At 43.0% G+C, this 22715-nt stretch overlaps 1 protein-coding gene across 1 annotated transcript in view; it reads left to right on the forward strand.

Moving 5' to 3' along the window:
• TRPC6 (transient receptor potential cation channel subfamily C member 6) overlaps positions 1–17141 on the forward strand; it is a 116213-nt gene extending 99072 nt beyond the window's left edge. The window contains exons 6-13 of the mRNA XM_044919428.1: positions 1653–1886; positions 3611–3875; positions 4898–5093; positions 5802–6005; positions 7797–7871; positions 14535–14618; positions 16261–16336; positions 16849–17141. Coding sequence (XP_044775363.1) covers positions 1653–1886; positions 3611–3875; positions 4898–5093; positions 5802–6005; positions 7797–7871; positions 14535–14618; positions 16261–16336; positions 16849–17000 — 1286 coding nt within the window. The 3' untranslated portion in view covers positions 17001–17141. The remainder of the gene's footprint in view (positions 1–1652; positions 1887–3610; positions 3876–4897; positions 5094–5801; positions 6006–7796; positions 7872–14534; positions 14619–16260; positions 16337–16848) is intronic.
• The last annotated feature ends 5574 nt before the right edge of the window (positions 17142–22715 follow it).

Below are 22715 nucleotides of genomic sequence, written 5' to 3' on the forward strand. Positions count from 1 at the left end.
AGGTGCATGTCAGGTGGTGGGTCCCCGCTGGGGCGCAGGTGCATGTCTGGAGGCGGGCTCCGCTGGAGTGCAGGTGCATGTCTGGAGGAGGGCCCTGTTGGAGAACAGGTGCATGTCCGGAGGTGCCCCTCCCCCCCACTTGGGCACAGGTGCATGTCAGGCAGTGCCCCGCCCCCCTCCACTGGAGTGCAGGTGCATGTCCAGAGGGGGGCCCCGCTGAAGTGTAGGTGCATGTCCGGAGGGGGGCTCTGCTGGAGTGCAGGTGCATGTCTGGAGCTGAGCTCCGGCTGGAGCGCAGGTGCCTTCGAAGGCAGGGGTGGTGGTAGACGGGGTGGCGAGATGGCCGACGGTGGCTTTCAGCACTGGGGACGGGGTGCCACCACATCTTAGTGAGGTGACAGCAGCTGAGAGGCGGGTAAGTCTGGAGGCTGAGAGAGGACCACGGCCTCCCCGCAACCAAGTCGGGTGAGGGCGGGGACTCAGGCCTCGAGGAAGCAGGGCTGGGAGTTCATTGCGCACACAGGGGGAGCAGTGTGGACTCCACCTGGGATCGCTGGGTGGTGGCTGCGCTTCTCTGGGGCGGGACAGAGGGACATTCCTGCTTGGCACTGAGAGCATGGTGGGTCTGGGTTGTGGTTGGCTTTGAAGGGCCCATGGGATTTTCACGTGAAGATGTCCACTAAATACTGGAACGTACAACACTGCATCAACTTAGAGGAAGAAGGAGAGCTTGATTTGTCACTATTTCTTTTCTAATTTAATTGACATTTACCAGATACCATAGAACTATGAGAAATAAATTACATTTCACTGTGAGCATTTGATTTAAAATAAGAACAGTCATTTGGACATTGGCTTTATCTCGTTAAACTAACCACCTACATGCTGGTTTTTCTATATTTAAAGTATATACAAAGTTTTATTTACATGTTTTAGTATATATAAAGTATGTAACACAGTGCTTGGCACATAGGGTATGTTTAATAAATTTCAGATAATTATGATTATTATTAAACTTTTCATTAAGAGTTCATGTTACTTTTAGGGGCGCCTGGGTGGCTCAGTCAGTTAAGTGTCCTGCTCAGGTGTTTTTTATTTTTTTAAGATTTTATTTATTTGAGAGGGAGAGAGAGAGAGAGCTCGAGCTAGGGGAGGGGCATAGGGAGAAGCAGGCTGCCTGCAGAGCAGGGAGTCACCATACCTTACCTGCTACATGCCCCTGAACATCTTTTAAATATACTCCTATGTATAGAATCAGTGGATTAAAGATTGTCGTTTGATGGGGTGCCTGGGTGGCCCTGTTGGTGAAGCATCCAGTGCTTGACATCAGCTCAGGTCTCGATCTCAAGGTTGTGAGTTCAAGCCCCGAGTTGGGCTCCACACTGCGCATAGAGACTACTTAAGAAATAAAAAAATAAAGATTGTTGTTTGAGCCCTCTTGAGCTTTGTCAGATTGCCTTCCAGGGATCCACTGCTATGGCTGGCCTCAGATCTGCGGGGACATGGGAGTTAGGGTTGGATGGGTGGGGTGTGGCCAGATTTTGAAGGGATTTAAATCTCAGGCTGAAACCTTTCAAACTGATTTTGTTTTATTGATGAGCTAAAGCTGGAATGAAATTGAATTGCATCATTTTAACCCCTTTCCAATGCAGGCATGATATGGGCCGAATGTAAAGAAATTTGGACGGAAGGCCCCAAGGAATACTTGTTTGAGTTGTGGAATATGCTTGATTTTGGTATGTTAGCGATCTTTGCGGCATCATTCATTGCAAGATTCATGGCATTTTGGCATGCTTCCAAAGCCCAGCGCATCATTGATGCAAATGATACTCTGAAGGACTTGACCAAAGTCACACTGGGAGACAATGTGAAATATTACAATTTGGGTGAGTCTGTAGTGCACAAAGTAAGTTAATAAAAATGCAGAGTTTTCCGATAAAAGAGAGTCAGTCGGAGTTTGGTTACTACTCAGATCTCATAGAATTACTGGCTTCTTCAGGAGCATCTGTGTCTGAAGAAGCAGACTCCCTGCTCCTACCTGTGGTCTTTCTCCTGGCTGGAAACCTCTGAATCACAAGAATCCTGTCATTTTTCTCTCTTGGACCAGTTGGCAAACTGCTGTTGAGAATGCCTGTCGTATGTCTTAGATTGATTTTCTTTGTGTCTGCTGAAGACAGCACACGTTTGAGTGTCACTTCCATTTGAGGTACTAAACTATGTGACCACAAGGGACCGGTTGGAAACCCAGATGGCTCCTCGTAAGTCACACCACTGTTCCCCAACCAGGCTTTGAACTTGATGCGAAACAGAAAGCTGATCAAGTTCAGGGTGGACGAGCTAGTCTCTTAGTCAGTGGGCTCAGTACAGTCACCCCCAGATGAGGCAGATGTGTCCTCGGGTCTCCAGACAGTGGTGGACAGGGTGGCCAGTATGAGATGGTGTGAGATGCCTTCATGGAGGAGCAGATGAGATTCTCAGGAAAAGGAGGACGGAGCTGAGCCCAGTATACTCAGTTATCCACCCTCCCAGGGTAGCAACCAGAGGAGGCTTTCCACCCCCCAGGAGGAAGGGGAATCAGGATGCAAACAGATTCAGTGGGTGCTTAGGGGAAGTCCCTCCTTGAAGAACCCTGAAGGGACGATAGATCCCCTTTACAATACTCATTTCAAATGCGCTGGTAAGAAATCCGTTAATGTTCAGCTGACATCTCTGTGGGTTTATTGGCTGTATCACATAGAGATATCTTTATTAGCATTTTTAAATATTTATTTTAATGGTTAACACTTTTTCAATACACAGAATTTTAAAAAGTCACAGCTATCTATCTATGCATTGTACTCATAGACTTACTATAAAAAAGGAAACTGCTTTTACTAGTCTCTTGTATCCCTTCCTGATTTCATGTCCCAGCAAATAAGCAAATATAATCCTATTTTTCCTGTCTCGTACACATCGTTTTGCATTTTTCTTCATAATGGTTTCTTAATTGGGTTTTGATGACCTAATATAATAATGCCAGAAAAATGAAAAAATGAATACTTGCTACATTTTTATGGGAAAAATGGACATTTTTGAGTGACCAATAAGAATTACTTCTAGTACATTGAAATAGCTGCCAGGATTTTGCAAACCCCAGATTACATTACAGTGGAATTATAAGTTTAAGGTTCAATGATAAATGCTACCCTTTGTGTAGTGCTGAGCATGTTCTACACACCGAGTATATGTTGGCCTATTGAATTTTCAAGTAGATGAGAGAGGGAGGAGCGGTAGTATCTCATTTTTAAAGATGGGAAAATAAAAATAAGAGAAGTTAATCTGTACCAGTTTTTACACACATGCACACACACACGCACACGAATTTTTGCAGATACCAAGTCCCTAGTTTGAACTCTTAACCATTATGCTGTATTCTTATGGAAGATTACCAGCAAATCAGGAGGGTCATTTTCTTCTAATTCAGAAGCTTCAATATTCTCAACCCTTAAAGATCAAATTTCCAACAGACATTTGGTTGCTAATGTAATTATATTTCTTTAGCAGAAAAGAAGTTGCCTAAGTAAACAACTTACAGAAACTCATGATAACGCTTGTCTTTCCTCTTTCCTAGCCAGGATCAAGTGGGACCCCTCTGATCCTCAAATCATATCTGAAGGTCTTTATGCAATTGCTGTAGTTCTGAGTTTCTCAAGAATAGCTTATATTTTACCAGCCAACGAAAGCTTTGGACCTCTGCAGATATCGCTTGGGAGAACAGTGAAGGACATCTTCAAGTTCATGGTCATATTCATCATGGTGTTTGTGGCCTTCATGATTGGGATGTTCAACCTCTACTCCTACTACATTGGTGCAAAACAAAATGAAGCTTTCACAACGTATGTGATCTCAGATGTTCTGATGGTGGAGATTGCAGATTAACTAAATGTTAGCTTAACAGGGTTCATAGGTATCCTTGGGGTGGATGATGTTTTGGCGAAGACTTCATCTCCAGTGAGAGAATTTTTAAATGAATTGGAAAAACTCGAAAACATAGGCACCTTCCTAATACTAAGTCGTTAATAACTAACATTTTTAGCGCCAGTTATTCTGGTAAAATACCTCACTCACATCATTTCATTATCTCTGTTTCACAAAAAGAAAAACTGAAGCTCAGAAAAGTTAAATAATTTGCTGAATGTTGCATAGCCACTAGCCTATGGAAAAGCCAGGACCTCAGCCCTTGTCCCGGACTCTAGCCTCTGCACTCTTACAACGTATGCTTAGAATCGATTACTCAAATGTTAGGTCGTCTGTGTTACAATGAGAAGCGCCAACTGAAATATGACCTATTATTAGCCATAGTCTTGTCAGTGCAGTTTCTCAGAGAGATGACACCAGCTCAGTTAAGCCGGGGGACTTCACTTTGGTCAATAATTACGCATAAAGCATTGACATTCCCACCCAAGACTTGTCAGTGATTTTGGTAATAATGTCTTTGTTTATACTGTCATATTTTTCTTAAGACACACACTATTATTATCTATTTATTGGACACGAGTAGAAGTATAGATAAGCAGGAAACCTAATAGGACTCTAACAAACTGTATTATTTTTATTTATTAATACATTTAACATTTCCATTGCCAAGGCTATGGATTGCTTAAATGTTGCTATCTGTGGTTATGAAGTTATGTTAATAGCATTTTTAAGTGCTTATTATGTGCCAGATATTGAGCTGAGTGCTTCATCCCTGCAACCATCTGGGAAATAAAAATTATTGTACCCATAGTACAGAAAACAGAGAAGTAAAGAATTTTGTCATGAATATCTGGTGATTCACAAAGACACTAAATCAACTCACTTTTATTATGGGATTATTGTCATTTATATACTGTACTATCTCTTTATTTTTCCCCAGAGTGGAGGAGAGTTTTAAGACACTGTTCTGGGCTATCTTTGGACTTTCTGAAGTGAAGTCAGTGGTCATCAACTATAATCACAAATTCATTGAAAACATTGGTTATGTTCTTTATGGAGTCTATAATGTCACAATGGTCATTGTTTTGCTCAATATGCTAATTGCAATGATCAACAGTTCCTTCCAGGAAATTGAGGTATAATTTCTATACATTTGTATGCTCTGTGACTACATGTTTTAACTTATTCCAGGCATCAACTCAGCAATGTGGTGAAAGTACATTCTCCTTTTCCTCATTTGTTCTTTGCCTGTTTTATATACTTGTCTGGCCAGTAATCTAGAAAATATTAACTCTTTGCTTGGAGAAATGTTGTCCAACTCATTATTTAAAAAAAAAAAACAACAGTAGAAATACTATGTCAGGTTGAATTTATATTTTATTTAAAAAAATTATTGCTTATAAATACTGCTAGTCTCCAAATCCTTTTCGTAGTGGTGTTCAAAATTGACCCTTTCCCAAATTTAGCATGATAGAATAAGTTTTTATTCCAGAAGTTTTGGTCAAATTTATGATCTCCTGCAGAACAGATTAATCAAATTTATGATCTCCTGCAGAACAAAAGAGTGAATAATTTTTCATGGTGTTTTTTAGAATGTAGAAAAATACATTTATACCTTTCAGAGTATTTATAAACATATGCACATTTTGAGATCTTTCGTTCTGTAAGTCTGGTAAAATTTCAGATTTTGGAAAGAGTGAGTAGAACTTTAACATTTAAGAAAAATCTTGGACTGGTCTTTGGGGTCTGAGAGTGTTTGCAAGCTCTAGCTACACAGTGTTGGAAGAATCTGGGTGATTCTGTTTATGCCTCTCTTTGCTCAACTGTCATGTGTGTCTGTATAGGATGATGCTGATGTGGAATGGAAATTTGCAAGGGCCAAACTTTGGTTTTCCTACTTTGAGGAGGGAAGAACTCTACCTGTTCCTTTCAACCTGGTGCCAAGTCCAAAGTCCCTGTTTTATCTCTTACTGAGACTTAAAAAATGGATTTCTGAGATGTTCCAGGGCCATAAGAAAGGTTTCCAGGAGGATGCAGAGATGAACAAGGTAATTTGACTTGATAATTTAAAATTATATTTTTAAACATTATGATCATTAAAACCATGGTACTACATCCTTTGGCTTGTTGTTTAGCAGGAGCTTACTGGAAATTTCCTACTTAAAAGAATGTAGGAAAAATTCATGAACTGTAACTATAATAAAGTATCATCTGTAGTGGGCGCCATGTTTGCTCTTGTGGCTTCAGGACCCCCCCCACCCCACCTTCAGTTCACACAGCATGGTGAAGCATCAGTAGCCGATTATGGTGTGGGGGACTTTGACAGACTCTTCTACATTGAAAACTTCAGAAATCAATTACTCGCATGTAATATGGGAGACTAGGCTTGGCATTAAGTAGTTCAAGAAAGAAAGATCGAAGGGTATTAACCAGAAACAGTTACCGCATGTGGCAGTGTGATTTCAAGAAGCCATAAAAGAAAGACATTCAGCGTGTAGATGAGCAGGTAGGATGTTCAGAAGTGTTTCAGGCGCAAGTGGGATGTTGTGCAGAAGTGTGTATGGGGTGAGGGCTGTCCTCTACACCCAGGGGGAACATTGAGATAGATTCATTCAGAGGAGAAGGGCCAGCGTGGGGACAGGTGTGGATAAGGTGTCAGATGATGGGGAATGGAAGGATCTGGCTGTTACATCCAAAGAAGGAGGATTGAAGGGGAACAAGGTAAATATCTTTAGAACTCCCAGTTTTGACTAGGGTGTATACTTGGGGGTTTGTTTTGTTTTGTTTTGTTTTTTTTGTCTCTTGAAAAACAGGAAGAGAGGAGATGGGCAAAAGTTGCAAATAGTTCAGTTTTAGTTCTATGTAAAAACAAACTTGTCATAACAAGATCTATCCAACAGAGGGGGCTGTCTTGTGAAGTAGTGAGTTCCCTATCATTGCAAGCAATCAATAAATGCTGGATGACCAATATTAGGAGTTTTTAGAGGATCTTCCTACAGTGAGTGGGCAGTTGAGCCAAATGATTGTAAAAGTTTCTTGCAATTCTAAGATTCTATCACTGAGAGAAAAGAGAAACATTCTAATTTCTGCTCTATTTTGCCACTCACCACTTGGGGTTCTCAAGTAAATAATAAGCTCTCTGAGCTTCAGTTTCTCTAAGTGTACTATGGGAATTTATATCTACATCATAAAAAAAATCAAATAAATATGTAAAAGGGCTTTGAGAATTATAAAGCCCTCTTTAAATGTGGTTATTATTATACTATTTGTGTGAAATTTTTGGAAAAATACAACATTTTAATTACCCTTTTAATCTTCCATTGTCTAACTTCTAGAACTCAGTGAGTTGATGGCAGGAATTTCTCTCACTTTACTTTTAAGTGTGACGTTTACAGGTCTAATTAGAACTGCAACCTGAGGGGCACTGGGGGCCTCAGTCGTCTGAACATCTGACTCTAGGTTTCGGCTCAGGTCATGATCTCAGGGTCATGAGATTGAGTCCTGGGTCAGGCTCTGCACTCAATGGGGAGTCTGCTTGAGATTCTTTCCCTCTCCCTCTCCCTCCACACCCATAAATATATAAATCTTAAAAAAAAACAAAACTGCAACTGAGGGAACTTAGTGTCCAGATGAAGTTTCTAAGTGCTTACCAATGGGAAGAATCAGTAAGAACATGTTTCTCTTCTTGAACCTTGCTATAGAATTAGACCCAGGTGGCTTTTAAAATATGGAAAAAAGAATGAAATTGTTTTTGCAGTTCTAAATGTAGAATTTGCAGCTGTATTCATTTTACTGTCTATTTTTAGTTTTATTATTTGTTTCCTATCTATTTTTAAAAGAGAAATGAAGAAAAGAAATTCGGAATTTTGGGAAGTCATGAAGACCTTTCAAAATTATCACTTGACAAAAAACAGGTGAGATCACATTGGAAAATACGAAGTCATGCATATGACCAGGCTTATGTTTTCAGAGAAAAGGACAAATGTTCAGAAGCAATTTCAAGAAACAGGTAATAGACTCACAAGAGAAGTTAACGATTTTAATATTGCCTCAAAGAGTCTGTTATTGAGAGGTGAAAATAAGCCATGTATATATTTAAGAACTGCATATATATTTAAGGCAGATATTGGACATATATTCCTGGGTACTTATGGGTAATGAAATATAGGAAGGAAGAATTAAAAGGGTAGAGGAGCTCATCGGGGACTGAGGGGGCAGATGACTGGGGTCCCCAAGGCAGTGCAGGAGTCCAGCACGCACCCGTAGCAGCTGGTTGGGGAGATAGTCAGTGCGGCTTGTAAGGAGCAGTGGGCCCTGCAGGTGCGTTAGCTCCGACTATGGCGGCAGCGTTCCCAACCATGAGGACGTTTGCCGCCTCCTCGTGTGCACAGTGGGGGCATAATACAGGCTGTCGCCAAGGGGCATTATCGATGAAGTCTTAGGGGAAGGGCAGGGTGTCCAGTGGGACTTGCGTTCAGCTGCACGTAATAAAGGCACCGTGGAGGTTTAAACGAGGCAGCTGTGTGTCCCTCTCTCGTTGAACTCCTCAGGCTTAGGCCCTGCAGGACTGTTGTCAGGGTGGACGCTCCGTGACTCTCCGGGTTTGTTGTCGTCAGACGCAGATAATAGCTTTGTGTCTCCCATCACAGCCGCTTGTCAGAGCGGACGGGGAGTCCAGGTCAGGGCCATTTTGCTTTGTTTTCAAGCTAAGCCCCGTTACCTCCCCCACAAAACCAGAATGCTAGGAAGTATTGATACAGTATCGATCTAAGTACTGGGAAGATTGGGATGTCCTCTCACCTCCGGCCCCACAGCAGTAATTCAGTGTGCTTCCCCGAGCCTTACTTTCCTCATCTGTAAAGTAGGGAGGGCCAAGTTGTGAACCCATCACACAGGATTGTTGGGAGGATTCGGTGATGCTTTGTGAACGACAGACATACTTGTGCCGAACGGATGATGCATGCATGAGAACAAATCATTGCAAAATATGAGAAAAATTCAAGGGAATCAAAATTTCTGTTTTCCTTTATGATAGAAACTATAGTATCTCAGAAATCAAATAACTCTATTTTCTTTGTAATTTCTCCAAAAATGTAGAAAATTAAAATTTATTCTAATCGTCTGAAAAATGCATTTTATATCCTTTGGTAAAAAGATTTATTTATTTATTTTAGAGAGAAAGAGAGAGCATGTGCATGTGGGTGGGGGGCAGTGGGGTGTGCCAGGAAAGAGAATCCAAGCAGATCCCGTGCTGAGCATGGAGCCCGACGTGGGGCTCAATCCCACAACCCCGAGATCACAACCTGAGCCAAAACCAAGAGTCAGATGCCCAACCAACTGAGCCACCCAGGCGCCCTGCATTTTATGTCTTTTAAAGAGGGTTGGATCACCTGACACTTTCCAATACCACCTATTTTAATCCTGGATTAAAATAAAGTCTCTAAGAGCAATATTGAGCCTGTGGTATCTGACCCCAGTTGTGAATCAATGAAATGTCAATTCCAATGTCAGTTGAACCATCCCGAGACCCTTTGGTGTGTTTTTTTGTTTGCCATTGTGGAGATGTGCTGCTCATATCTTCTTTCGAGGAATGTGATCAGCGGACAGCCTCTAGTGCCTTTGGGGTCCCCCAGCTTTCCCACGGTAGCCACACTCTAGGTCCCAGGCGTTTCCCGCAGGACCCGACCTGGGGCCGTCTTTGTGCTCAGCTCCCTGTTGGCTTGGCTGACTTTCTGAGTCTTCTTGCCCTCCGCGCTTTCACAAGTGAGCCAAGCCTCAGGTTCTGGAAGCTTTCTCTGCCTCCCCTGCTCCTACTCCCCGTTGTCTCTCAGAGGCATGATTCTGGATACAGCTCATACTTCTACCTGGTCTTGGCATTTGATTCCCAGAGGACCAAAGTAACACAACTATCTACTTCACTTTCCCTGGCCGTGTAAGCTTGTGATGAACAAAACTTGAGGCACATACCTTGCTTTTGCTTGATACATTAACTGCATTCCTGGGAGAATGCTTTTTAAAGCAACCATTTATATTTCTAATTGATTTTGCCTGTTGTTACTGAGAGGGACTCCCATTGGGACATGCTTGGCCCTAATAGGTACTAAGAAAAACCCTCATAGTTCATTCTTCCTTACCCAGTGTGCGCGGCTTTGCTTTCTTTTCCATAAGGTCTGCGTCTGAAACAGTCAGGTTTCCATTTCACTTGGATCTTCTCTCTGACCCCGTGAGGGTTACCGAGGTCAGGCTCATGAGTACTGTCTTCACAGCTCTGCAGACCCGCCGTGGAAATCAGGAGGATGAGCCACGTAATAATGCTGTTACCTTGGATGATGCCCTGCAGCTCTGAAGGTCACGGAGTTGGGTGGCTGCTAGCATTAGCTTTTCAGACTCAGTCTGAAAGGGTGGTGTAGTTAAAGTCAGTTCCGCCGTCCTGCATGCCCTGCGTAAACTGAAAGTGCCAAATTACTGCTTGGAGAACGGCTCTCTGCAAGCTCCAGGAAAGATCACGCCCAACTGGTCGGTTTGAGAGCGGCCTGCGCGCCCGACACGGTAGACCGATGAGGAGCACACACGTTATTGCTGCATTTTCTGTCTACTCGGCTCTGGCTTGAGTGAGATGTGGAGGTCATGTTTATTAGTTATATATCTGGGAACTGATTAGGTCAGAGGCTGTCTAATCAATCATTGCTGCCCCAGGGCGGCGTCTCCACTTGATTTTGCACAAAGTCCCAATCCCCTTCTCCGGGTATATTGAGTTAAAATCTGTGGCGGTGGGCTTGGCAGTGTGTATTCTAATAAGGAGTTCGCATATTCTAACGCTGTCTGGGGTGGGATCGCAGAACGCTCCATTCCCTGAATGACTGTCATGGACACGTCCGTACACAGCAATATTCAGCATGAAGCAGGCCTGAGTCCACATAGTGGATATGAGATATTTACCCTTCCCTACAACCGTGATGGCTGTGAGACTTGCCGAGCACCGGCTGTGTACCAGCTCTGTGTTCTACACACCTAATCTGTTTAATTACCGCGAGGAGGGAGGGAAAACTATTTCCCCTGTTTTATGCATTAGCAACCTGAGGATATAGGGCTGAAGTTCCTGGCGCAGAGTCGCATTTCAGACAAATGACGGAGCCAGAATTCGGATTTACATCTACTGGATTCTGGAGCAGGAGCTCCGGAAGCACCGTCGCACGTGCCCGCTGTCTCCTGTCTGCGTCCCTGCCGACGGCACAGGGTGTCTGCACAGTTTGAGCTCCTCGCCCTGTTCCCGTCCTCCGGCTAAATGCTCGCATCAAGCTAACTCCTGGGAAAGGGGCGAAAGAAAGCATGAAGAAGGCAGGAACTAGGTATAAATGCAGAGAATAGGCAGCAGCTCCTTCGGTAGCTGTAGACGCCGCGTCCTGCCCTCAGGGTTCATGCAGCTTCCCGGCACCGCGAGGGAGTTTCTCCCCATGTACGATTTCTTTCCTAGAATCGTCTGACACATATTTATTAAATACCTATGTGTTAGATAGATACCTATGTGTTAAATATCTATGTGTTAGACACTGATTAGAATTTTTTGTTATATTTGCATCCAATTTCATATTTCAGGTTTAGAGAAGAGCTAGTCACATAAAAACGATCCAAATGAATTTGTAACTGCTTAGTCATAGACCATTGAACGGCACCGTGGTTCCCAGCCAGGGGTGGTCTGGATCCCCCACTACCAGCGCCTCAGGATGCATTCGTAATTCCTGGGGACACTGTGGCTGTCGCAACCAGAGAGGGGAGCTGTTATAGGCATCTAGTGGGTAGAGGCCGGGGATGCTGCTAAACATTCTACGAGGCACAGGAAGCCTCCACAATGAAGAATCATCCAGCCCAGAGTGTCAGAACTGTTGCAGTTGAGAAACTCTGGACTCTGCCCGTGGAGTGCATGCTCTGTTGGGGGGGTGGAGGCAGGATGCTGTGTGTCGCGCCGAAACCGTATGAACGCACGGTAGCTGTGGTCATGGACACCTTGACATCTACACTCTGGAAAATCTACAAGCATACACATTCTCCGGTGAACAGAATACCACTTTCTGGCTTTGCCACCACTCTTACCTCTTCCAAGCCTTCCAGGGTAGGGCACCAGCCTCCTGCTCTAAATTCATTCTTCATGTTTCAGATGTATCTTTACCTTGTTGCTGAGCTGCCACCCCCTGGTTTATGAACCTGGATTGTACTTGTCTTGTAGAGCAAGGGGTCTAGAAAGCGAGTGGACCCATCGAGGACCCAGAAGCTCTTCTTGCTTTCACCATCCACTGCTTTTTCAGCACTTGCCCTCTGTCGGGTGGTGCTTGCTCTGGGGACACTGGGATGAGGTAAACAAAATCCCTCCTTCATTAGAGCCTAGCAGGATGTAGACAAGCCAGTGAATAAAGTAATTGTCAGTTGTGAAACATTGTAAAGGATACAGAAGTTGTAGCTTGCTCAAGATCTCTTTTTCATGGGGTGGGCAGGAAAAGGCTCTCTGAGGAGCTTATGTTTGAAGCTAAAACCCAAAGAGTGAGGCAGAGCAAATCAGCCAGCCAGGCAAAGGGTGTTTCAAGAACTGGGAACAGCAACCACAAAGGCCTTAAATTAGAAAAGAGTAAATGAACGAGGGCCTCAGTGATGTTAATACACTTTTAAGCACCCCCCCACACCAAAAAAAAGATGATCTCTATAGGCATGCAGTGTTGTGAGCTGCCTTAATTGGGGATGGTTGGCATATTGAGTTTTAAGGTCCACACATACATCTTCAAAAAAATCCCAAAGAAACATAATTTTTCACTTTCCTGTTTCCATGAACACTTTTTGGATGTACTAATGGCCTCCAACGAAAGAAGAAATGATTTGCAATCATGAAGCTGTGCATTCGTGAATAGGTGGTAAATAAATCAGAGGCATGATGCACCAAGAGTCCCCCTGTCTGGATCCTTTTCCTCTAGGAACCTGTCCTCACCCTCCATGCTTTATCATAACCAGTGGGGGATGAAACTGAGCTTGAATCTACTCATCCCATTTCATGATGATGCCCTTACGGTGTAAATCACAGTGAAAACCAGGAAGAACTGTATCATCATAAAAATAAGGGAATAACTACCTTTTTAAAAATAAATATTAAAAATTACATTACTAAAAATATAGTTGAAGTTTGCGTTCATTTCATGAATTCATAGATCAGTAGGACTTGAAGGAGCACAGGTGTCCCCTGACTCCCTTTCTTGTCGGATCGAGTGCAGAAAGTTCCGGCGTGTCTTCTGCCACTCCCCAGCAGCCTGCGACAGAGCCAGAGTTCAGCCTTCAGCTTTATGTCAGGAGCTCGTTCAGAGAACCCACGCTGCCTCTCTTTGCTTAATTTGGCCAATGATATAATTATATCTTCATGTTTTTTGAAGTGAATATAAAGTAAAAGAATATGGATATTTTGCTGACACTTTTAGAGAGGTCGAAAGGAAAGCAAAAACAGCTACGGGGAAAGGCGTGCTGTCTACAGAATATTTTCAGAATTGCATATTGCACTTTATGGGCCTTACCAGCCTTACTATATGTTTTCCTGTTGTTATAACTTGGCTAGATCATAACTGTTTTGTTCTCCATTGAATACCCAGACCCTATAGCACAGCATCTACCTATAAACACTCAGTCAGTGTGTACCTGTTCAGTGGGTGAATGTGTGCCGAGCTGCTTTATTTCAGCATGTGGCCATTTAAAACATCAAAGCATTGAAGTTAAGGATTTAATTCTCAATGAGCTTTACTTAGAGCAACTTAGATGTCATTGGGAAATATAAACCATGCCTGTCTTTGAAGATGGTCTTGGAGTTTCTTGTGCTCTGCAAAATAGTTGTGCAGCCGAAAACAAGCAAAAAAAAAAAAAAAAAATGGAGCTGCTGTGTTTTGCTCAGGTTCTCCTACTTATTTCTGTTTAAAACCAGTTTTTCTTTTTACAAAATGCCATAGTTTCTTTAATCATTCTTTTAGCATTGTAATATGGTCCTTTACAACCTTTATTACAGATTGCTTTAGATCTTTGTTAATTGCCTGTTCGAGCAAATAGATTTTTTGAAAAGTACTGCCCAAATGTGATACTATGCAGATGCTGAAATTCAAATACAGTCATTAGTTATTTCTTGGCACCTGAACAAAGTCTTACCCTGGTGTTACCCCGGGACCCCCATCACACCCTACTGCACGTGTGGATGCTGTGGTCATTTATGCTGGCCTGATGCTCCCTTATCAATGGACTTCTGAGATCACCACCATTACTTTCTGAGCTTGTTTGCCTCTCCCTCTATCAGAGACGTACCTGTGGTAAGGGTAAAGTGTCATTCTCATGGCAACATGATTGATCGTCGTGAAGTCGAGGAGGCTCCTCAGACAGCCTTGATTACCCATCAAGAGGCTGGGCACATTCAGGCACCTGTGATTTATCTTGGAAGACAGACTGTCAAGCAAATTAAATGAAAATGTACATATGTAATGAATAAAGTCCTATATGTTACTAATAAATATCATCACATTATTTAAAAGAAAAAAGAGTTTCTAATTCTTTTCAAATTACAGCTTGGGCATAGTAAACAATCAAGTGTGAGGAGCTCAGAAGATTTCCAGTTAAACAGTTTCAATAATCCTCCCAGACAATATCAGGTAAGCATGACATTTTTCTTAAAGAACTAAGGCTAGTTATTTGTAATATTTAAAATCCCAAACTACGTGATTCTTTAAATGAAAATAACCTATTATGCTGTTTTTCTCAATATCAAAATAATGCGTGAATTCACATATATGCTAAGTACTGGAGATACGTAAGTAAATAAAATAGATGAAGTCTTGGCATCTCAGAGCTTAGAGTCTACATGTTCATTGTAAAGAGTCTATTCTCACGAAAAAACATACAGAAGAGAGTAAAATGTACCTCAGACCCTACCACTGAGATTTAAGGACTACTTACTTTCTGCCAGGTGATTTATATGTATATGTATAATTTTACATATAATTCAATATTATTTACATGTATATGTAATATTATATAAATGAGAATAAATAACAGTTTTTCATGTCACAAAACATATATTCATATTAATTTCAATGGATATATAGTATTCCTTTGTACAAATATATGATAATTTATTAAAATAATTTCCTATTGATGGACGTTGAAGGGTTTTTTCTACTATTATAAGTAGCACGAATGGGGCGCCTGGGTGGCTCAGTCGTTCAGCATCTGCCTTCGGCTTAGGTCATGATCTCGGGGTCCTGGGATCGAGCCCCACATCGGGCTCCCTGCTCCGCGGGAAGCCTGCTTCTCCCTCTCCCACTCCCCCTGCTTGTGTTCCCTCTCTCGCTGTGTCTCTCTCTGTCAAATAAATAAATAAAATCTTTAAAGAAAAAAAAAGAAAGTGTTTGGGGCGCCTGGGTGGCTCAGTCGTTCAGCGGCTGCCTTCGGCTCGGGTCATGATCCCGGGGTCCTGGGATCGAGCCCCACATCGGGCTCCCCGCTCCGCAGGGGGCCTGCTTCTCCCTCTCTCTCTGCCGCCCCCCTCCCTGGCTTGTGCTCTCTCATTTGCGCTCTCTTTGTCTCAAAGAAATGAATAAAATCTTTTAAAAAAATAAGTAGTACTACCATCAACATATTTGTCCATGCCCCCAATTACATCCTTAGAATAAGTTCTTGAAAGTGATATTTTCCTGCCCACCATTTAATTTGGGGTTTAGAGAGTCATATTTGGCTTAACCGTGGATCCACCCAGGACTTCCGGCCCACGGTACTGAGCCTGCTACTCTTCATGAAACGTGTAGAGTGAACGCAACGTTCTCACCGGAGAAACTTTGTTACACTGAAACTAGCCATTCCTGAATTACTAGCAAATATAAAACCAAAACTGATTACATTTCCTGGTAAGGGAGGTCAAAGAACGTAAATGAGTGTGTATTTGCTTAATTTCCAGTTTCCACATGCAGTATTATCCACACCTTTAACCTCCCCAACTGAAAGGCTGTGTTTTTCTCTAATACTCTGCAAATAAAGTACAAGCAATGAACATCAAGGAGTAGATGTTTGCTCTAAAACTATTCTTTTCTCAGGAATTAATCTCTGAGTCATTAGCTCCAGTAATGCAAAAATTGCTTTAATAATCTGGTGATAGTATGCATTCCCTGCCAGATAAATCATCTGAATCTTTGTTAGGGATCACTTCTGAAGTCCTGAGGAAGGAAAGACTCACTTATTACAAATGAGAGATTTGTCATAAACATAAAACTGAGGTGGATTTCTCCTTTCTTGGTCTAGAAAATTATGAAGAGGCTCATTAAAAGATACGTACTACAAGCCCAGGTAGATAGAGAGAGTGACGAAGTGAATGAAGGTGAGTTGAACGGGGATGGGTGAGGGTGTGGGGCCTGAGGCCGAGCTGCAGGGAAGCTGGAGGGAATGGGGTGGGAGGGTGACCCTCCAGGGGAGAAGAGGACAAGGTCCCCCCAGCTGTCAGTGTGAAGAGCGTAGGGAAATGGGCTCATTCTCCACAGCCAGGGCAGATGGCACTTGCTACACAAATAACCCTTGCTTCTGGGGGGCAGCTGGGGGGGAGGAGGAGGGGTTGGAGGAGCAGAAGGCTGTTGCCCCCAGCTCCTACAAACATTTGCCACCAGTGCCTCCTTTTTACTGTAGGACATTCGTTACAATTCTTTCTCTGTAATCTTTTCATTCACCAAAAGCTTAGCTGAGGAAATAGAAACCTGCCCCATTAGGAAGTTTCCTTTGGAAGGATTCAAACGACAGATGTGTGTGGAATTAGGACTGATTTCATTCTGTTCCAGCATCCCTAGTTTCTCTGCATCTGTGTTTACAGTTACTCCTTATCATTCTTGTTTTTCAAAGGGGAACTGAAGGAAATTAAACAGGACATCTCAAGCCTCCGCTATGAACTCCTTGAAGAAAAAACTCAGAATTCAGAAGACCTAGCAGAACTTATTAGAAAACTTGAGGAGAAATTATCAATGGAACCAAATCAAGAGGAAAGCAATAGATAATGCAAAGACTTCCTTTAAAAATCATATTTATTTGTCCACTTGAAGCCATATTATCTTCCAATTTATTTTTTTAAGTGACAGTGTGACCACCTTTTAAACAAGAAAATGTCCAAAGATAACTTGGATCATCCCATCATCCGAAACCCTAATATTTAATATTTTTGGTCATTGAATTTCATTGTTCAGGCTAAAGTTTTCAGATTATGATGGGAATTGTGCCTCGTTGTTTGACACTTGTTTTTATAACTGCCTTCTTGGGTATAACTATTGTGATGATGTGATTCTGTGTCGTGTCTGCTTGGGGACACTCTCTGTGCAGCATTTCTCTTGAAGGTCACTTCAGGTAACTTCTTGCCTGCTTTATGGGTCCCCTGATGGTGACTTCCAGCCCTGAAACCTAGGGAAAAATGATCTATGGCTATTTGGAGAATGCTGTTTAATCATCTACTCTGCTTGGCCCCCACAGACTATGATTGGTAATATCTGTGCAAAATGCAATTAAATCTTTCCTGAACTTTCTGACTCATCTCACTGAAAATGTTACACTTAACAGTGAAAAAGTGCTTCCTCTATTGAGCTCTGGAAACATGGGTTAGTTTGTGTGCATGCGTGTGTGTGTGTGCATGTGTGTTTCTGCGCTCACACATGAGTGCGTATGAGATGCTTGTCCTGTTTCCTTTGCAGCCAGTACAGACTCTCGAAACCTCTTATCTTATGGTTTCTTTTTTTTTTTACTGTGACTTAAAGATTATTGGAGAACCCTTTATTGGAGAAGTATCAAAGTCACAAATGATTGTGGTGATTTGGTCTAATGATAGCATAGTTTTGTGCCATTTCTGAGGGCATTTACAGGGGAATTCCCACATTTGGCATCGAGTATAAAGAAAAAGAAGTGTGGAGGGAACTTGCAAATACTTACCTGTCACTCTCAGTATGTTCTCTCCTCCTGTCAAAATATATCAAACAGGTATCTGCATTTGTACGCATTTGCGGGTGTTCTTACTGATGATTTGAGGCAATATCTAAAACAACACAGAGAGAAATGAACGTTCATCTGTTCGACCTGACAAACTGCCAACATTTAAATGACGCTGGGCATTAACGGGAAGTGTTGCTTTAAACTCAATAAAGGGAGGCTTCAAATACAAATTTTTAACTTCATTCTAGAGATAAAATGGTCACAAAAGTCTAGTTAACCCCAACTTTGGCTAAATTTAAATCAAAGAAGCTTTATGTAATCAGATCAGAAAATACATCTGAGATTTTATATTCAGTGATTTTGTATTTGTGGGTATTGTTTATTGAGAAGTTACTTGTTAATACAGTAAAGGTGTGCTTTCAAATGTTTTGTGATAATATTTGAATCAGAAGTTGTAAAAACCAACCTCCTACCAAAGGCTCTGTCAGCACATTAAAATAACCCAACATCCACAAAGTTTGTGTAGCGTGCCGAGCAAGAGGTTGCCCTCCCCGTGCCAAGGGGCGCTCTGGCCGCGAATGGGCTCGACTCCAGAGAATCAAGAAAACATACTCAGATTCCCCGGTGTCTTTAGGTCGGGCTGGCCTGACGAGATACAGGTTTTAGGAAGTGCAACAGGCATGATTCTGGCTCTCCCAGTAAAAACACCACCATCAGGTGCTGTCTCGTGACTCTGCAAAATTAATATGTCCTCAAGTCAGTGGATTCTCCTCAAAGTGCCGCTGAGTTGGCCCCTTTTCTAATTTCTTTTCGATTTGGACATGAAAAGAGAAACCAACCGTTACGTTAAGAAAGGCTTTAAAAATTGCAACAAGAGCTTAATTAAAGGCATATTGTCTGTCAAAGATGGTTCTGAGCATGACTACCCTTCGTGAGTCTCAAGGCCGTTGGCTGTAAATCCTGTATTCCTGTTGCAGGCAGCCTAACCTTTAAAAATAAAGTGATTCCCCGGTTGAAATGTATTGATCCGACTTGTTCTGTTTGTCGAATTTCTCTTCTCAGATTTGGTGCTTTCTGGAGGCTGGGGCTCCATAAGGAGGGCAGCCCAGTGATGTCTGTGACCACGCGGGTCCTCCGTGAGGGCCAAGGCCACAGTCACGCCTCCAGTGGGAGCAGGCAAACCTGCTCCCACTGAACAAAACCAAGTCCCTGTGTTTGTACGTCCAGGCCTAGTTTTACTCTCTGCCATGCTCCTTACGCCAAAGCTGAGAAATAACCCAAATTCAGTATGATTCTACTAGGCATAGCCGATGAATTACCAGAACCTACTACTGTCTGCTTAAAACTTTCCCAGGGACTGAGAAGAATGAAAAATGAATGTCTGACCTCAAGGAGCTTGCAACCAAATAAAGAAACGGGACTTAACACAACTGTTGTGTTGCTCAGTGTTCACTGAGCCTCTACCGTGTGCCAGGCACATGATAGGTGCTTTCCATGAAGAACTGAATTCAAGCTTACTCTATGCTTATAACAACTGTTTGAGGTAAACACTGTTAAGACTCTCATGAGAAAATTGGAGCCTCTATTCTTTTAAATTTAAATCCAATTAAGTAACATATCATGTATTATCGGTTTCAGAGGTAGAGGTCAGTGATTCATCAGTTGCATATCACGCCCAGTGCTCATCACATCACGTGCCCTCCTTAATGCCCATAAGCCGGCTACCCCATCCCCCCACCCCCCCTCCCTTCTGTAACCCTCAGTTTGTTTCCCGGGGTCCAGAGTCTCTCATGGTTTGTCTCCCTCTCTGATTTCTTCCCGTTCAGTTTTCCCTCCCTTCCCCTGTGGTCCTCCATGCTATTCCTTATGTTCTACATATGAGTGAAACCATATGATAATTGTCTTTCTCTGACTGACTTATTTCACTCGCATAATCCCCTCCAGTACCATCCACGTTGATGCAAATGGTAAGTGTTCATCCTTTCTGATGGCTGAGTACTCTTCCCTTGTATATATGAACCACATCTTCTTTATCCATCCGTCTGTTGAAGGACATCTTGGCTCTTTCCATAAAAACTGGAGCCTTTGGAAGCTAAGTAACTTGCGCAGAGAGGGTCAGAGCCAGGAACAGAACCCAGGCCTGCCTCACAACAGATGCTTCACACTTCCCTGTGGTCTCCACAGACGATGTTGGAGTACGGTTGTCTTGTAAAGCTCATATTTCAATCTCTAGGTGCAGAAAAGTGGGCTGCACCTGAAAACCCTACATTCCATAACCTGCCTGATGCAGAGACAGACAGCAGTGTTACTCATGGGGGCTGTGGGTCCAGAGGAGGTCTGGCTTTGAGAGGATTGCATATTAAAAAAAACCAAGAACAACAGATGGGGATGTGTATGAAGAGTGGAGACAGTGTGAGTAAGGCCAAGAGCTGGGCGTGAATATGGGACACGAAGTCCTTCAGAAGGAAACGGTAAATTCGGTGGCTGTGACTTGGTGAGAACAGGTTTGGCAGTCCATCGTACCCATCTGGGACTGTTCCAGGATGGAAACTGACCATAGTTCTTATCACCATGCGAATAGTAAAATCTAACCAAACATTTAAAATGGAAAGACTGCATGGTAGTATTTGTCAACCAGACAGACCAACCAACCAACTGACCAACAGAATCACTGTCTGGACCAATTGCCAGTTTCAGGCTGAGGTTGGGAAACTGAAGGACTCCATGAAAACCTGCTCTTTGCTCCTTTTCCTGCTTCTATTCTTGCAAGGACCTGCACCCCCACTTGACCCAGGCCTCAGAAGGCTAATAGTGCACGTCATCCTTGTAAGGGACAAGGAGTTAATGATTCTCTAGGACAGATACGATCTAAGGAAGGACCAGGTGAGAATGACTGGCGGAAGCTATCATACACGTATTCCAGTCCACCAGAGCCAGATATCCAGAGCGAGACATCTCAACGCCAAGACCACGGCTTCAGGGAATAAATGACTTAGGATGGACACCTGGGCTCTTGTCTTTGTTCTGACCAGTTTGTGGATGCCTGACAGGACAGGTCCACCAGACCACAATCCTCAGTAAAAACCCCAGACCCTGAGGAAAGACGAGACTCTCTCCTTTCCTTTCTGAGTCTCCCGGATGCTCTCTGTACCTGCCCTCTCTCTATACCTTCACTAAACTCTGCACTCACCTCCTGCTGGCTCACGCATGATTTCTATCCCACACACAGCCAGGGACCCTCTTGACTGGTCCTGCAGGACACCTGTGTGTCCCTGGACCCAGTCTGCCAGCATCAAGGCCAAGGAGGAGCTGTTTCTCCGAGTGCCACAGTTAAGTGTGAAGTGCATCTGTTCTGATTCTAACAAGCAGATAGGACCTCCTTCTTCACTCTGAAATTCTCCTTCGTCATCGTCGTGTGCCAGGTGGGGTTTATGAAAGTCACACCTGCCGTCCCCGCAGCTTGACTGATGGTGCTGGAGGTGGGATCCTATACGACTGAGTCTCTGCCCTTTGATGGAGAGTGAGCACCATTGAGTCACTGGAGAAGCAGAAAAGAATATGAATTCCCAGCCCAGACCTCTGCGTTGTTCTCCCGAAACCCATCTAATGAGTTTCTACTTGAGCCAGTTAATCAAAGTTTGGGTAGGCAGACAGCCCAGCGCCCTAACATGGATGGAAGTTGAAAATGCATCTAAACATCTGTTCTTGTACAAAATCTTGACTCATAGTCTAAGTCTTTACTTTTATGTGTGACTAGCCAAGCTGAGAGATACACCATGAACTCTCGGAAAGAACTGGAATGAAGGCAAAATATTTTTTTTCTTGATTCATTAGAATGATTGCTTGAATTTTCTTTTTTACTCTTTGTATATTATAGCTACAGCCATAAAAGTTTTCAAACACTTTTTCAAACATTTTCCCAGCATGAATTTGATGGTAACCCCTGGTCACAAATTATAAAAAGCTCTTATTTTGGAACCAGTTTTTGTAGCGATTTTTGCACTGTTAAAAAGAAAACCATAGGCCCCAAATGGTGTCACTTAGTTGAGGCCCCACATCAGCACATGAGACTTCCTGTTAACTGCAGTTTCGGTGCTCCAGGGTCAACATGGGAATTCCCTGGTCAGCCCTAGGACACTAACTGATGGTCTCCTTCCGTTCCCCTTTCGAGGGCAACCTTCCTAAAACAATGGATTCTTTGCTCATGATTTCCTTTTTCCCACTCCCATTCTACTTTTAAAAACCTTTCCTTTCAGGGCGCCTGGGTGGCTCAGTCGTTAAGCGTCTGCCTTCGGCTCAGGTCATGATCCCAGGGTTCTGGGATCGAGCCCCGCATCGGGCTCCCTGATCAGTGGGGAGCCTGCTTCTCCTTCTCCCTCTGTCTGCCGCTCTGCCTACTTGTGCTCTCTCTCTGTCAAATAAATAAATAAAATCTTAAAAAAAAAAAAAACAAAACCTTTCCTTTTGTGAGCTCTTTGGGCCTCCCCTCTGCTTGGTAGGTGGGATGGTGCCTGATGGGTGAATTGATTCATGAAGCCAATTAGATCTTTAAGATTTACCCAGTTGAATTCTTGTTACTTAACAGTACATTTGAGAAAATAACTAGAGACACTGACCAAATATATGATAGTTTATTTTTTTCACTTATGCCATTTGATGGATAATCGGTTTATCCAGTGTAAGTGGATCACAGGGGTATTGATTCATGCTTTTCCAGACTCTTGTGAAAATGACATATTGAAGAGCCACCTTATTCAGTGTGAAGGGGTATTACACCTGCTAAGGAGATCATATGT

The sequence above is a fragment of the Neomonachus schauinslandi genome, chromosome 11, assembly GCF_002201575.2.
Source record: "Neomonachus schauinslandi chromosome 11, ASM220157v2, whole genome shotgun sequence".
NCBI lineage: Eukaryota > Metazoa > Chordata > Mammalia > Carnivora > Phocidae > Neomonachus > Neomonachus schauinslandi.